The 16,356-nt window shown below is 50.1% G+C and overlaps 1 protein-coding gene across 8 annotated transcripts; it reads right to left on the bottom strand.

Annotated features, from left to right (window-relative positions):
• Positions 1 to 1,463: 1,463 nt before the first annotated feature.
• gata3 (GATA binding protein 3) lies at positions 1,464 to 14,942 on the bottom strand. Of its 8 annotated transcripts, none has more exons than XM_086201698.1 (7): positions 14,789 to 14,942; positions 9,959 to 10,371; positions 8,681 to 9,214; positions 6,529 to 6,585; positions 6,324 to 6,370; positions 4,379 to 4,504; positions 1,464 to 2,639 (listed from the first exon to the last, which is right to left on the bottom strand). In XM_086201698.1, the coding sequence occupies exons 2-7, from the start codon at positions 10,191 to 10,193 to the stop codon at positions 2,349 to 2,351; spliced, it is 1,290 nt and encodes a 429-aa protein (XP_086057824.1). In that variant the 5' UTR covers positions 10,194 to 10,371; positions 14,789 to 14,942; the 3' UTR covers positions 1,464 to 2,348. The 8 variants fall into 8 exon arrangements, with proteins under 8 accessions (XP_086057824.1, XP_086057827.1, XP_086057821.1 ...); XM_086201701.1 differs by having other exon boundaries at positions 8,738 to 9,214; XM_086201695.1 differs by lacking the exon at positions 6,324 to 6,370 and having other exon boundaries at positions 6,440 to 6,585.
• Between the last annotated feature and the right edge of the window lie 1,414 nt (positions 14,943 to 16,356).

Here is a 16,356-nt window from a genome sequence, read left to right as displayed (position 1 = left end):
TTAAGATAATTCAACGGCAGCTGTCACTGACAGCTATGACTGTGTCCAATAGATTTAGAAGGAATTCCTGCTGTATCGCAATGTTATCAGTGTGAACTGATCTCACCGTCAGTGGGGCTGAAACTCTGCCAAAGCAGCAAAAAGCTGGAGAAAAAAACACAGAAAAACACAAACTAAAAACTGAATTTGGGTAGAAAATGACCTTGCACCTGTGACTCGGGCAGCCAGCACCTCGACTTCATGACAAATCTGTAGTTTTTAGGTGAAAATAGCTTGTTAAATGTCTTTAAATGAGCTGCACACGGGTCCCAGAGATGGTGGGGAGCCACCTTGACCAGAAATCAGGCAAATATGCTTGAGAGGATTTTGAGTTTTTGCAGGAAACCTGGAAGTATTTGATCCGAGAGCATTAGAAACTCTTCTTGGGGGAATCCTGAGCTGGGATGAGGACTTGGGGGAAGCCCTGTAAGATGGTGGAGGAGCGCTACTTGCTACTTGGAAGACTCGGGCGACAGAAAAGTCACGCTCTGAACAAACAACGCAATCCCACATCTTTAATTGTGTCGACGAGTGAAGGCTGGAGCCTCGGTCTCCGTGTTTTAACGAGGTGGTTTGTTCCACTTTGATCCTCTGTGTCAGTTCAGCCGATTTTAGAAACAAATATTTCCTGAACCGGAGAGCGAAGGCAAATCACTTCAGATGGAAGTTAAAGGACTGAGCTTTAGTTTTGATTTCATGTTTCTGAAATTTAAAAATCCATCTGAGTCATCGCTGACTTGTACTTTCAGGTTTTAGCAGGATTTTGACAAATTATGCAATATTTTTGTCAGCATTTTTTCTCCCGGTGTAAATGCATGAAATCACGCAGTTTTAGTTTCATAAGAATAAACGGCAGTTATGATATCAGGCTGGTTTTCCATCCTCTCTTTTTTTCTGCAGCCGCTCGCTCCGCGTCCCTCGCCACACAGACGTGCCAGCGGCAGCCTCGCGTGTCCGTCGGTGTGTTTCCACGCTGGTTGGACGAGGCCAAAGTCCCATCAGCCCCCGGTGACCTCGCGGCCCTGCCTTCTTTGATTTGTGCCTCCGCTGCCACTGTTTATTTCTGCTTTTCCTGTTTGGGCGCCCACACGTACGCGTGTTCCTGTGGATGCGGCTGGGGTGGGTGACAGAGCAGAGACAGACGAGACGCTGGCGGCCACAGCGCTAACATGTCAACAGAGATTAAACTAGTTTATTATTCTTAAAGAGGGGGAAAAAAATTACGAAACAAAAAAGCAGTCATATTTTACACTAGTGATTATTATTAAATTTTTACAACCATTCAGTCTGCATAACATAAAGAAATAATTCTACATCTTTGTTTCTTTCGTATTTTTGGTACTCTGATTTATACATACAAATAACAAATACAGGAACTTTTTTCACAATGCATATAATCTGTGGGCAGGAAGAAAGTCTTTCAGGTGAATGTGTGTGTGTGTGTGTGTGTGTGTGTGTGTGTGTGTACATGTGTACGTGCGCGTCAACACAAACCATTGCCCGAGACCTATAGCACATCCAAAAAATAAAAATTAAAGGAAGAGACGCCTGCAGCCAGAGTCAAACTTAATGCAACACAATTGCGAAAACCGAGGCCTGCCCTTTCTCACAAGTCTCTCGATGTCTCCTCCTCCTCCTCCTCCTCCTCCTCCTCCTCCGGCAACAAGTCTCTCCACCTGCTGCGACTCGTACCCTTCTCATCGTTAGCTGCCCAGGGGCTCTTTTTTTTTCTTACTTAATTAAAAAGTCTTCATTAAATGTACTGTATTTCATACAATTTGTACAAATATATTCTCCTCATCTTCAGGAGCAGAGGAAGATGATGAAGAGGTGGCGGGGGGTTGTGGGGGAGGCGGCGGGGAGGAGGTGTTGGGGGGTTCCTGTCACACAGGTGCAAGGTGAGGAAGATGAAGGCTGGGACGTTGAGGGAGCGAATGGAAAAAAATGGCTTTTTGTACAGAAATGGAGCTCCTTATCGTGGGGTCTGCCGGGAGGACATGGAGGAGGCGGCGGCGGCGGTTCGTGGGGGGGGAACGTTCTTCCTCACCCTGGTCGGGAGAGAAAAATCCCCCTGGAGGTCAGTGTGCCACAGTCAAGTCTGCAAAGCAATCAGGTACACTTGGATTTTATAAAAATAAGATAGAACTGAGGATGAAGGCCCGTCACGCCACGGCGAGACAGCAGAGCTTAGCTTGGACCGAGGAGCAGATTTATTTGTCTTTTAGGAAGCAGGTGAGCAGGGGGGAGGTGGGGGGGAGGCGGGGTGGGGTGGGGGCGGTAGTGACGAGGCCGAGGGGTTCGGAGGTGCTCTAGCCCATAGCTGTGACCATACTGGAAGGGTGGTGCGGGGCGAACGGGAGGCTGGAGGAGGGGTGCATCGGTGTGGGGGTGGTCAGCATGTGGCTGGAGTGCGAGAAGGGAGGGAAGGATGACATGTGACGGGAGAGCGCCGCCGGGCTGAAGGAGCTGCTCTTGTCCATCAGGCTCTTGGAGAAGTCGTCCATGTTGTCTTGGGACTTTTTGCTCTTCTTAGACTTGCTGGACATCTTCCTGTTCCGGGTCTGGATGCCTTCCTTCTTCATGGTCAGAGGTCGGTTGATCTGCTCTCGAAAGGAGACAGAGAGGACGGCAGGTTAGTACGGTTAATTAGCAGCTAGCGCCTCGCAACCGGCAGCAGCGAAGGAGCTGTGTAAGTGTTTCTGGACGTATAATGACACACAAGCGTCTGATCCTGAAGGAGAGGATTGTTTATATATTCAGTGTGTGTGTGTGTGTGTGTGTGTGTGTGTGTGTGTGTGTGTGTGTGTGTGTGTTGGGGTGAATGTTGATTCCTTTAAGCTGGACGGAGGCTGATGCCAGAAAGAAAAAGAGGAAAAAAAAAAGACGGAGGAGAAGGGTCTGGCAGCTAATGTGCAGCCAGTCGACCACAGAGAGAGAGAGAGAGAGAGAGAGAGAGAGAGACGGCCATGACGGCCGCCGCCATCAGCCAAGTCCTCCTCTCCACCCTCCTCCTCAACCGCGCGGCCGTCTCCTGGCCAAAATGGCCCCAGCTGCCATATTCCAGCATAGGTTTTAGCTGGGAATGAGAGCTGGATGATGGAATTCCGGCTGTGGGCAGGATTATGCGGGAGGTGGATGAGGCCGACTGGCTTCCTGATCTTTCCGAGCGTTTCTTCCCGGGGAAATGGGAACAGGGATTTCTTCCTCACTCAGTCTGGTGTGTGTTTTTTTTTTTTCGCTGACTCTTTAAGCAGAGTAGCCTCGATGATTAGTGAGGGGCAGAGATCTGGAGCGCGCACACACACACACACACACACACACACACACACACACACACACGCATTCAACGCCTCCGCCTCCACCTCCACCTCCACCTCCAGTGATGTGGTCTCGTTCTCTCAGAAGTGGGTGACTCTGCTGAGTCTGGCGCCCCTCCAGCTCTGAGGCGTTCAGTGCCCGTCAGAAAACGGCTCAGGCCTCGTCTCTTTGATGCTGAGACGTCTGCGTCCCCCAGAGGAAGCGCCGGGCCGCCGCCGCCGCCCAGCACGACCTGATGCCGTGCCAGAGCCCAGTGACCGCTGCTGATGCTCTTTCTCAACATGAGCCCTCACAAGCGTCAGGTTTATGGTGCGGGGGGGGGGGGGCTTGTTTCAAGGGGGGGTCAACCAGGATGAACTAGTCTGACAGTTACGCCAAGACAACCAGTTGTGATGCGAGTTGGGGAATTTTCTTCTTCTCTCAGTTTAGTAGAAAGCGTCACTGCAGTTGCTGTCTGCCAAAAGTAACATGGGAAATTTGGGGGGGTTGGGGGGGGGGCTGCTAGCGTGACAAGCAGCAGAGCAGGACAGTCCTCAACTCCGTCCTCATCCTCATCATCATCATCGTTATTAGCTTTAACCACAATGGCGGTTTGATTAAAATTGACAGCTTTGTGAGTGGGGGGGTGGGGGTGGGGGTGGGGGGGTGATGGGAGGGGAGGGGGAGATAAACGAGTCCCTGAGGGGGGTTTCAGATTGAGGATGTGAAATGATGTGGTGAGGCAACCCAAAACGAATCAGAGGAATGGGGGGGGGGGGGGCGCAAAAGGCTGGAAAAAAACCAACCTAGAAATTAATGGAATTTTAATGAAGCTCTTCTTTAACAACCCAGAGCCACGCGGCGCCGCCCCAAACTCCTCCAGTCACATCAAGTATTCCAAGGTGAGGAGGCGCAGGCACTGACGCTGACGCAGGCGCCGGCGCAGGCACTGACGCTGACGCAGGCGCCGGCGCAGGCACTGACGCTGACGCAGGCGCCGGCGCACCCCGAAGCCCCGCTCCGATGCAGCTTTGCTACTTACATTGTGCAGTTTGAAGTAGAGGCCGCAGGCGTTGCACACCGGGTCCCCGTTGGCGTTCCTCCGCCACAGTGTCGTTGTCGTCGTTTGACAGTTCGCACATGACGTCCCCGCCCGCCTGGCCGCGGACTGAGAGAGAGAGAGAGAGAGGGGGAGGGTGTCACATGACCACCATAACGACCCAATCAGCATTCATGTTCATTCTAACACGTCAAGGTTCCTTCGGTTCTCTGACCGTTAGCAGGAGAACCAGTGATGGAGGAGCGTGACACGTGCAAAAGGAGGAAGTTGGTCAGGTTTTTTTTTGTTGTTGTGCAGATCTGTTTGACATGGCGGGAAAACTGCATTGTTTCATTTGTGTTTCCCCACCGCGGCGGCGCAGGGTGGCGTGATGGCGGCCCGTTTTAGTTTTACAGCCGGAACAGAAATTGAAGTCCAGCACAGTTGAGAAGAAAAAAAGAACAAATTTTTCCACCAAAACCGTCATGAATGCGATCGTGAGATTCGCCCCCGAGAAGCCGGCCGACGGTCAGGATCGACCGCTCCCCTCAGACCTCGGACACCAACTCGCCGGCTTCTTCTTCCTTCAGCTGAAGTGCTTGAGACCTGGAGGCGGCGGACAGAGCCGCTCTGTGACCGCGGCTAAAAATAGCAGCTCCTGCAGGAGCAGGCGCAAGAGCAGCGGCAGCCTCGGAACCCGGATCAGGTTCCACCAGGGACCAGAGCTGGGACGAGACCTGGGACCAGAGCTGGGACCAGAGCTGAGACCAGAGCTGGGACCAGACCTGGGACCAGAGCTGGGACCAGAGCTGAGACCAGACCTGGGCCCAGAGCTGAGATCAGAGCTGGGACCAGAGCTGGGACCAGAGCTGAGACCAGACCTGGGACCAGAGCTGGGACCAGAGCTGAGACCAGACCTGGGACCAGAGCTGGGACCAGACCTGGGATCAGATGACCAGGAAACACGGACAGACAGAGAGGAAAGCAACAACCTGCCTTTAAAACTTCCTGGTTGCCGTCAAATTGAATTAAAAAACATCTTTTTTTTTGGTCGCTGCAGGCTGAACCCGGAAGTCGAGCCTCCGCTGGATTTTAAGCGCGCGGGCCCCCAGTTCATTGCGGGCCGGTTTGACATTGACGTCATAATCTCTCCAAAACAATCGATAGACGGGGGTGGGGGTGGGGGGGGGGGGGTTCCAATTAAAACCAGGGGGGCATCTAACCTGCAGGCTGAAATATCACACACACGCACGCAAACGCACACGCACGCACACCTCGATCTCTCCTACTTCTCCTGCCGCTGCTCTTTATTATTATTATTATTATTATTAATATTATTGTTATTATTATATTTTATTGTATATTTTGTTGTTCTTGGAAGCTGCGGGACGCTTGGCTGCAGCCGTGGTCCTGGCTGGAGGGGGGGTGGGGCGACCCTGCACCCCCCAGCGCGTGTTGTGACTGGGAAGCGGGGCCGTGTTGTTAAAGGCGACTTATCTGCGCTGCTCAGATATCCGGCAGCCTCTTCCTGGGAAGTCGCTTCTTTTTTTTCACATTAGAGAGTTAAAAGAAAGGGGGGGTCCAGACGGAGCAGGGCCGAGCGGGACTCTCCTCAAGGTCCTAACTGGAGGGAGCTCGCCACCCCCGGTGACCGGGGACTAAACGCTCCTGATACGGAGCCTCCAAGCAGGACCCGCGCGGAGGGGCCTCAGTCAACCAATCACCATTAAAAGCTTCAGTGAATAAAAGCACCGCCATCGCATGTAATAATAATAATAATAATAATAATAATAATAATAATAATAATAATACTAATAATAATACTACTACTACTAATAATAATAATAAAGTTGTAATTATAATAATGAAAAATAACAGTGCAGTTTTTTTTGTGTTTTTTTTTTGTGTTTTTTTTTTTTTTGCTTTGGTAGTATCTGAAAACAGAGACCTGCACTTGTCGGGTCAATTTCCTGCAGCTAATAGGCCTACTTCTTCCTGGATAGGGGAAAAACAGAGAGAGAGACGGGAGACGTCATCAATGGGGGACATGTGGGAGGAACGTACCAGCCGCCGCTTGGGCTTGATGAGAGGGCGGTTCTGCCCGTTCATCTTGTGATAGAGTCCGCAGGCGTTACACAGATAGTGACCCGTACCGTCCCGCCTCCACAGAGGAGTCGACGTGGCCCCGCAGTTCACACACTCCCTGCCCTCTACACACACATGTGTACACACACACACGCACACACACACACACACACACACACGCACAGATAGAGAGAGGAGGGTCCAGGTCAGTTGGGGTTTAGGGCCATTTAATATCAGCTGAGGATAGAAAAAAGGTTAGTATATTCTTAAAGCATGATAATGATACTAATAATGATGATGATAATAATGATAATAATACTAATAGTGATCATGATAATCATATAACAGTAGTTGTGCAGGCAGCCATTGTGGCAGCAGTTCTTCGAAGTCACACTGAAGACAGCATTTATGCGGTGATGACGTTCAGGTCCTGCAGTCAGAAATAATTTTATTTTTCTTGAACGGATTTATCAGCTGCAAATATAATATTTACTCCTTGAATTTATTGACGTAGATTTTTAAATTTTAATATTTACGCCCCGCCCCCCCCCCACACACACATTATTTATCTCTCCTTCATATCAATGTTACTGATATTCAAGGTAAATAACGAGGCTTCGGGTTCGGACGGGATCCTAGCAGGGAGGTTGTCAGAGCGGGCCCGGCGCGCGTGCGCGGCTCTCCTCTCCGTGACGCCGGCAGGTGAGCGGCTGCCGCCGCCGCGCGCTCCCGGGCTGACGCGAGGCCTGACACTGAAGCGAGGGAGCAGTCAGGTGACGGCAGCACGGACGCACGCGGGGCTCCACCGCAGCCACCTCTTCTTTGTCTTTTTTATTTTTTTTTTATTTTATTTTCACGCAACTACACTTCCTCCCCTTTTATTCTTGTTTTTTTTATTTATCTATTTTCGTTTTTTCTTTGAGCAGTAAAACATTGACACATTCTTCACAAAGAGAGAGAGAGACGTGCACCTGGACAAGTCTCTCTCTCTCTTTCTCTCTCTCTCTTTCTTTCTTTCTCTTTCTTTGTTTTGGCAGGAAAGCAAACGCAGCAACTGAAATCAAAACCGGAAGCGCGCGGGGCTCCGTGGATGCGGGCCTCCGCCGACAACACCATCAGAAACATCTGGAAGCGCACACGAGCTCCCATCATGCCCAATTAAAAAAACCTTTATTTGCATTAATGGACGCGGCAAGACGAGCAGAATAATCCCGATGATATGCATCAGCTAATCCAGTGTTTCCCCATCACAGCCGCTGATATTAATCTCATTACAGGAAGACGCTTTTCAGCGGCGCAGCAATAACCTTTAAAATAATTACCCCCCCCTTCACCCCCCCCCCCCCGCCCCGCCGCGCTCAGCCGCTTTTTTTCCCCGTGAATGAACGAGCAGCTTCCGGTGCTTCACCGCTGGATAAACAATGCAACTGTGGCGCGCGCTGGTCTGACAGTAATGGGATTATCTTAAACATATAAACGGGGCGACACAGCCCAGAGAGCTGGCTCCCACTCTGACACCCCCTCACCCCCCCGTGTCAGTGCAGAGGGAGACGGAAGTGACCCCCATCTCACTCTTTTAACCTGCTGTGCTTCATTTTTGTTGGAGAGAAATTAGAATGAATTCTTCTTCAACCCTGACTCATTATGACGATGATGATTCTAATTATTATTATTACCGTTGTTATTGTATCATTATTATTATAATGTTATCAATATTATTCTCATTATTATAATAATAATTATTATTTTATCATTATTGTTGTTATTTTATCATATTGTTGTTATTATTTTATCATATTGTTGTTATTATTTTGTCATATTGTTGTTATTATTTTGTCATATTGTTGTTGTTATTTTATCATATTGTTGTTATTATTTTGTCATATTGTTGTTGTTATTTTATCATATTGTTGTTATTATTTTATCATATTGTTGTTATTATTTTATCATATTGTTGTTGTTATTTTATTATATTGTTGTTATTATTTTGTCATATTGTTGTTATTTTATCATATTGTTGTTGTTATTGGTGGTGGTGACCTGTGACCTGTGAGGCCTCCAGAATGACAACGAGCTCCTCCTGGACTTTTTAAAAAATTATTATTTTATAATTTTATTTTAGTTCGCCACCGTGAGGCTCAACATGGCGGCTCGCTGAGGCTGCTGAAATCTGGGGAATCATGTTAGGTCAAAAGGGAATGTAATAAAGCGCACGCCTACCTGAACAGGACCTTGTTTTTGGTCTTGTTTTGGAACCATAACTAGAAGAGGACCCACCTATCAGGCTACTTGGTGGGAAGAGGCCTGGGCCGTATTCGGGGACATAGGGTGGGTATGTGGCGATGGGGTGGTGGGCAGAGGAAGACCCTGCTCCGATTGACGCCACGCTCCGGCTGTGAGCCGACTCCAGTTTCATAGTCTCGGCCAGGGTCACCTGGTACTTTATGCACTCTTTGTCCTCTTGCCTCCCGGAGCTGCTGGAGCCCGGGGTGGATATGCCCGGGTCCGGGGACACGTCTTTCGGAGGGGTCGGGGGAAACGTGAAGAGGTGCGGACTGGAGTGGCCGGTGGACAGGGAGGAGGAGGAGGCCGGGGGGTAGACGGACAGGCTGGCCGGGGAGCCGTGGTGGAGGGGGTTCTTGGGGAAGGGGCTCAGGTTCCAGGGTGAAGTGCTGTGGTGCGGGGCGATGCCTTTGCTGCCCTCCAGCCAGGGCAGGGAGCCGTGCAGTAACGAGGGACGGCACACCTGGCTACCTGGAGGGGGACACAGGGGGGACACATCAGCAGCTGACCCGCCACCCCGCACGCGCCTGAGCAACACCTGGGAGACTCAGGCCTTTCGCGTGCACATTCACGCACAGATTGATGACCCACGTTATTGACCCCCCCCCCAAAAAAATAAACTAACAAAAAACAAAACAAAACAAAATAAAATAAAATAAAATAATAATTTTACGTCAAATTATTTTACATCAAAATTCAAACAATTTCTCGTTTTCCCGCCTGTGTGAAGCAGGTGACGCGGGGCTCCGCGCCGCACGTGTCTGGTTCTCCCTTCAAACGGGCCTCAGAACCGCGGGAGCCGCACCGAGGAAGGTCGTGATTCAGGAAGTAGAAGTGAAAAAGGAAATGACACCGAGGGATCGACCAGAACCCGGCAGACCCCACAGTCCGGGCTGAGGACGTTCCAGCTGGTCCCGGTCCAGCCAGCCAGCTGGTTCCGGTGCTACCATCGAACCCAATTAACGCGTGAAAAATAAAAACAAGTCCGAGACGGAACCGAGCCTGAGGTGAAGGCTGCGCGTGTGAGTCGGCAGGAGAAACCGAAACAGAAAAGAAGAAACCGATCACCAAACCACGGCAACGGGATCCTTCTTCTGAATTCATGCATTTAATTTGTGTGTTTTTATTTTTGCTGGCACAAATCACAAGAGGATCACGTGATTAATTAAATTAAATTAAATAAATAAGAAGGCCGGAGAGGCGCTCGGGACTCACTGTGTGGAGGTGGAGGGTACCTCTGGACGGCCCGGACTGAGTTCCCGTAGTACGGAGAGACGTGGTTCCCCTGTCCGTCGATGTTAAAGAGTACATCCACATCGTCAGCGAGCGGGTACTGCGAGGGGTCCATGTAAGAGTGGCCGAGGCCCGGGTGGTGAGAGCCGGGGTGCTGCTCGTTCAGCACCGCGGGGTGATGGCTCATCCACCGGGGCTGGTCCGCGCTTACTTCCATTGTTTCACCTCTTTTCGTTTGTTGTCTGTCTCTTGTTGTTGTTGTTCTCTCACTCTTCCTCTCTCTTTCTCTCGTCAGCAAATGTTCACGCAAACAAAGTCACCAGGTAAAGAAAGAATCGGTCCCCAAATCCGTGCGAGTTAAATCCACAGGTTCCGCGGCGCGTGACTCCGATCACCTGGAGGACAGAGGACACAAGTTATTGTCTGTTTTTTCTCTTTTCCTCTAAAAAAACCCAAACAAAACAAAACATGCAACTAAAGAAGCCACGAGGAGGATCAATGGATCTACCCGCACATACCCCGCATTACACACGCAACAACGACCAAAAAAAAAAAAAAAAAGAAAAAAGGAAAAGAAGCTGCTGTCACATATAAATACGTCCAAAAATGGAAACCAGTCCCACGCGGGGCTCCTGAACTTCCTCCTCGCTTGCAGAGAGAGAGAAAAAAGAACTGTCACTGTTGCAAAGCGGTTCAACAAGTCTGGAGGGTCAGGAGGCACGCGGCGGCTCCGGGTCGCGCGGCTCCGGTGCGCGGTGACCGGCAGCAGCGAGTTGAACTCACGGATCAAATCTGTGTGAGCGCGCGGCGGCAGGGCTCCTCACTCCTCTCCATTAACTCCTCTCCGACTGCTGCCTCCTGCTCGCTCTCCCCGGCTAGACCTCCCTCCCTCTCTCTCTCTCGCCCCCACTTTTCTCTCTTTTTTTTTTTTTTTTTTTTTTACAGTGAAGGCATTCTTTCAGGATGGCGCCAGGCAGCTCAATGCTCGCAGACAGCTGTGGCGCGACGCAACTTAAGGAGGGTCTGTCAGTGTCATCAGTTAAGGGGAGGGGCCTGGCCCTAATTGAATACAACCAGCTTTTTTTTTCAAAGACCAAAAAAAAAAGAAAAAAAGAAAGATATCTAAATATATGAAAATAGGGACTTTGGTGTGTGCATCCTCTCCAGCGGAGGCCTGAAACGTTCACGGAACAGTTTCAGAGGTGAGAGCTGCGCGCGGCGGAGGTGGAGACAGGAATGCGCACCACGAGCAGAGGTGAGGCGGAAATAAGAGACGAGAGAAATTCTTTTTGAAATAAAACTGAAAAATGTGTTCAAATGTGCAACTGACATCAGAGCCGAATGATGAAATATAGATTTTTTTGCTCGCTTTGACACCTCATGATTAATTCTGTACTTTTATATATTTATACTTTTATTATTATTCGACAGTGAGGAGCACGACGGAGGGAGGCGGCAGCCCCCGCAGAGCCTGTTGCTGCGGGCCGCAGCGGGGCGGGTTGCGGGACGTTTTGTAAACCTGTGACAGTGCGTCCTCTCGCGGTGGCAGCCGCGTCGCTCCACCCGTGCAGGAGCTGCTTCTGCACCGAGTGTGTGTGTGTGTGGGGGGGGGGGGGGGGGGACGACGCACGCGGGGGCCTTGGAAGTACAGAGCCGTGGAGTTGAAGAAATCGAATAAAACAGAAATAAACCCGATGAGTGTGTGTGTGTGTGTGTGAGAGAGAGAGAGAGACACACACAGAGCTGACAGCAGCGAGTCTCTCTCTCTCTCTCTCTCTCTCACACACACAACAACAACAACAACAACCACTCATTATTTATTCAAACCACGCGCGGATGAAAGATGAGAACGCGCGCGAGGTAAGGTTTAAGCTCCCCGAGTGAAACAAATAAATGTTCTCACTCAGCAGGAGAGTGAAAGCAGGTGTGAGTGAGTGAGAGAGTGAAAGAGTGAGAGTGAAGCAGTAGCAGCAGCCTCAGCGTCGTCATTGGGCGTGACGTCAGCAAACAATCAGGAAATGAACACTCTCACGGCGCGCAGTTGGTTGGCAGGGTAGCGGGAGCGCGCACGCACGTACTCCCGCACGCCCTCGGTAGGTATCCCGGCATCCTGATGCTGCCCGAGTGTGACGGGCAGGTGTGGGGGCCGTGCGCATGCGCGCACATCAGCTCCAAGTTATTAGTGCACGTGCGGGCTACAAATGGAGGGGCCATTTATCCCAGAACGCTGAGGGCCGAGACTCGTCCCTCCTCCCGCAGGACGGCCTACCTGCCTGCACCTGGGGGGGGGGGGGGGGGGGGGGGGGGGCGGGGGGGGCTCCTCACTCAGGCAAACTCGAGCCTGAACTTGGACGCAACCGCTGTCGCTGCTATTGTCGTGCTGTCAGCGGACTCGTGTAATTATCCTCTTGGAAGCGTCGCGGAGTCGTTTATCCTCCGGTACCGGGGCCCGCAGGCGGCACACGCGCCGCTCCACGTCTCCAGTCCGTCTCTCTCTCTCTCTCTCACACACACACATACATGTATACACACATCTATATGTGTGTCTCTAGGTTTGTTCTTAACTGGATGTGTGGAGCTTAGAGGACGACGGGACGTGGAAGCTGTCCCGCTGTCAGTAACTCCGGAGCTTATTCAACCCGGAATAAAACCGCCTCCCCCAGAAAAGTGTCAACTGTAATCCGGGAGGAGAGAGGAGCAGGAGAGGAGAGGAGAGAGGAGAGCAGAGGAGGAGAGGAGAGGAGAGAGGAGAGGAGAGGAGAGCAGGAGAGGAGAGGAGAGGAGAGAGGAGAGGAGAGGAGAGCAGGAGAGAGGAGCAGAGGCTGGAGGCTGCTGGTTAGGAAGTTAATGGCCTACAAATAGAAAGGGGGGGGGTCGGGGGGGCTCCTGATGCTGGAGATAATTTCTGACTGATTATGTCAGACGATTAAAATCAAGATTTTATTTCTGTTTTGTTTATTTTTTCCTGCTGAGAATTTAAGACACGAGCGGATTATTCCTCTGCCAGTGTGAGGGATGAGTGTTGGAGATAACGCCAGCGCGCGCGCGTTTTGTCCCTCTCTCTCTTAGTCTGTTTTTTTTTTTTTTTTGCTCGTTCCGGCAGCTGACAAATCAGAGGTCAGCGAGATAAAATCACACCGAAGTAATAACAATATAACAATAATTCTATTTATTATTATCATGATTATTCTCATTGATTATGAACGACAATCTGCCACCGCAGGCTGCGTGTTTGCGTGAAGGCCCTGTTCTTCTTCTTCTTCTTCTTCTTCTTCTTCCAGCGTGCGACTTTGCAACTCACGAATTTTCAAATTTCACGCCTCCATTTTCCTATTTTTCACAAGAACAAATTAAAAATTAAATTAAAGAGAATTAATAAATAAATAAATATGATAAAAAAGTCACCAGCAGCATGAATGCGGTGAGGATGCTGCGGGGTCGCTGGAGCGTCGCTGGCTCTTTTCTACATTGAGTCCCGCTTTTACGAGCCCCCCCCCCCCCCCACACACACACACACACACACACATACACACTTTGAATTTTCCTGAAAAGAAGTGAGGGTTGAGTCAAACAGCTCCAGTTCGTGTGGGCCGGAAAACAAACCGGGTTTCTTAAAACAAAATCGCGCGAGGCGTCAAAAACAGCCTGACGCGAAATTTAAAAAAAAAGAAGAAGAAAAAAAGAGTTTTTTCCCGAGAAGCTTTGAATGAAAGCCCGCCATCAGCGGCCCTGCGGCTCACGAGCTGCACCTCGTGCTTGGTGTCATTTCTCGACAAGCCCAGAAGAAGAAGAAGAAGAAGAAGAAGAAGAAGAAGAAGAAGAAGAAGAAGAAGAAGGAGAAGGAGGAGGAGAAGAAGAAGAAGAAGCGGCTGCGCCTATTGACTGACGCTTATCTGCGTCTCTATCTCGGGTCGCCAGACGCGCTGATGTCATCGTTTAGCTCGCGAGGCCTGGACAAAAGCCACCGTGAGTCAGAACAGTTTTTGGCTAAAAAGCCCAAAACAAACGCTTCTTCTTCTTCTCCTCCTTCTTCTTCTTCCTCTTCTTCTTCTTCTGTCCCTTTTCTCCTGACTGACGGCAGCGTTCAGTGACGTGCTCAAGCTCGCGTGACTGAAGCAGAAATAAAAGCCAACACAAAATGAGAGGAAAATTCAGATTAAATCTGAAACTGCAGCTTCGGGTTTCATGTTCTTCTCTGGGTTGAATTCAATCCAATTGGTAACATTTAAATATCGTGATTCTTTTTTTTTAAGAATCGAGTTGTTTTTTAATTGAAGTGCTCAACCTTAATTTGCTTCTCTCTCTCTCTCTCTCTGTCCGCCATATCAACACATCCACCGGAGCCGTGATGGACTGAACCAATAACGGAGGGCGCCGCAGCCTCGGCGTGTCTGACCCACCGGTGATCGGATCACTTCCACGGCTCGTGGACGCGGATTCCGGCCGTCGCGGGAGGCGCGAGGGTCGCTGGAGCCGCCGCTCGGTTCTCAGGTAAGACGGTCGCGTCGCCCTCCACGTCACGCGGCGACGGCTGCTGATTATTGGTGGTGTTGTTGTTTGTCAGGTTAGCCGCCCGGCCGCGGCGGTGGTCGCGGTGGCGCGAGGCAACAATGGCGCCGGTTCTCCTCCTGATTCCCGGTTTCACGACATGATTTTTATCTCTTAAAAGTTTCCCACCCGGGGCACGTGCGACGCCGCTTGAACGGACGCAACATTTGCGGGAAGGAGAGGCACCCAAAAAAAAAAAAAAAAAGAGCAAAGCAAAAAAAAAAAAAAAAAAAGAAGAATGAGAAATGCAGAGGAGTCACTGACCTGTTAGATGGTCCGGTTCTTCCTCCCGAGGAGCCGAACGGAACCGGGACTGACATGGAGATGGAGGCGCCGATGGCATTTAGAGAGACAGACGGAGAGGAGGAAGGAGAGTGAGGAGAGGAGTGGACGAGGAGGAGGAGGAGGAGGAGGGAGACACACACTCCCTCACACACACTCTCACACACTCTGGTGGCGGCGGTGGTGATGGTGCGCGCCCTCGGTCACACTGCGAGGAGGGAAACGCGCTCTCTCTCATGCACGCGCGCATACAGACATTCTCTCTCTCTCTCTCTCTCTCTCTCTCTCTCTCTCTCTCTCTCACACACACACACACACACACACGCACTCTCACTACAGCACGCGGATGCGGGGCCAACCAAACGCGGCCTCTTTTTACAACTACATGTGCACGCGCGCTCTTCCGGGTTAGGGTGTGTGTGTGTGTGTGTGTGTGTGTGTGGGGGGGGGGGGTGTTAGCATCCACATGCTCCCGGTGTGATCGAATTTCTTTATTATTGTCCATATTTTATTCTCCTGCTGATATTTTGGGGCACTGATAAAGCAGGTGAGTTATTAAATAATAATAATAATAATAATAATAATAATAGTGATGATGATAATAATTATCATTAAACATGGCAGCTCAAAAATACAAGAAGCACAAACAAAGGAAATCAAATAGCAAATAAAAATAAAACATAAAAGACTGGTGAACTGGACACGTCATCGTGTGTTGGCTGACGTTTATTTTGTTTGTTTTTTTCATCTGTTGATGAAAATGATCCACAGGGTTTCCAGGCACTTTTTACAGGGTTGTTGGGAATAAAAAAATATATAACTTTTTTCAAATCCACCATGTTTACATGAACTTGTTGGGTTTTTTTTCGTGACCCTCAATCTCGGTAAATCTCGGTAAGCCTCGGTAAATATCGGCTATCTACTGAAATCGTTTCCTAAAATAATCAAAGACACAAAAACCCCACAACATCGAGCATGGACACTTTAAATAGATTAGATTTTTCATGTGTTGACCTTTGGTTGCAGAGACCTGAGCGCAGCTGGATCAGAGGACCCCCCCCCCCCCCCAACCCTCAGAAACGGGTCATCAGCCTCCTCGCATGCGGTAAACGTGCATATTTAGTGAGATTCCTGAAGCTAAAACAAAAATAAAATAAAATAAAATAAAATAAAATAAAATACAAAAAAAATCAAAGCAGATCTTCAGCCTCGTTTGGCTCCGGAACCTCCAACACGTCCTCGTGACGCTCCAGAACGCCTCCTTATTTTTTTATTTGTCTGTTTTTTTGGTGTGGGAGCCACAAAAAAAATAAAAAATAAAATAAGGAGGAGGTGGAGGAGGATGAAGCTCCGGTCTGAAACACGTCTGACGTCCGCGCCCGGTGGCTCGGTCGCTGCCTCGAGGCTTCACGGGGATCCCAGCCCGCTCACCCGGAGCACACAGACGCACGCGAGCCTGCTGATTGACGCAGCGCTTGATTGAAAGCAGCGCAAAGCAAATGAGAGCAGAGGAGGAGAGGAGGCCCCCCCCCCTCGCCCTCCCTCCATCT

This window comes from Aulostomus chinensis, chromosome 4, assembly GCF_037954235.1.
Source record: "Aulostomus chinensis isolate RoL2024-O1b breed Wild chromosome 4, RoL_Achi_v1.0, whole genome shotgun sequence".
In the NCBI taxonomy this organism is placed as follows: Eukaryota; Metazoa; Chordata; class Actinopteri; order Syngnathiformes; family Aulostomidae; genus Aulostomus; species Aulostomus chinensis.
The sequence above is the reverse complement of the archived record's forward strand: the minus strand, read 5'-3'. Positions and strand labels throughout refer to the sequence as shown.

Excerpts from the sequence above, each read along its gene's own strand:
- gata3 (XM_086201695.1), bottom strand. The coding sequence starts at position 10,193 with ATGGAAGTAAGCGCGGACCAGCCCCGGTGGATGAGCCATCACCCCGCG. Across the intron at positions 6,586-8,680 it reads AAAAACAAGGTCCTGTTCAG|AGGGCAGGGAGTGTGTGAAC; the intron begins GTAGGCGTGCGC and ends ATGTGTGTGTAG. Across the intron at positions 4,505-6,439 it reads TCAAGCCCAAGCGGCGGCTG|TCCGCGGCCAGGCGGGCGGG; the intron begins GTACGTTCCTCC and ends TCTCTCTCTCAG.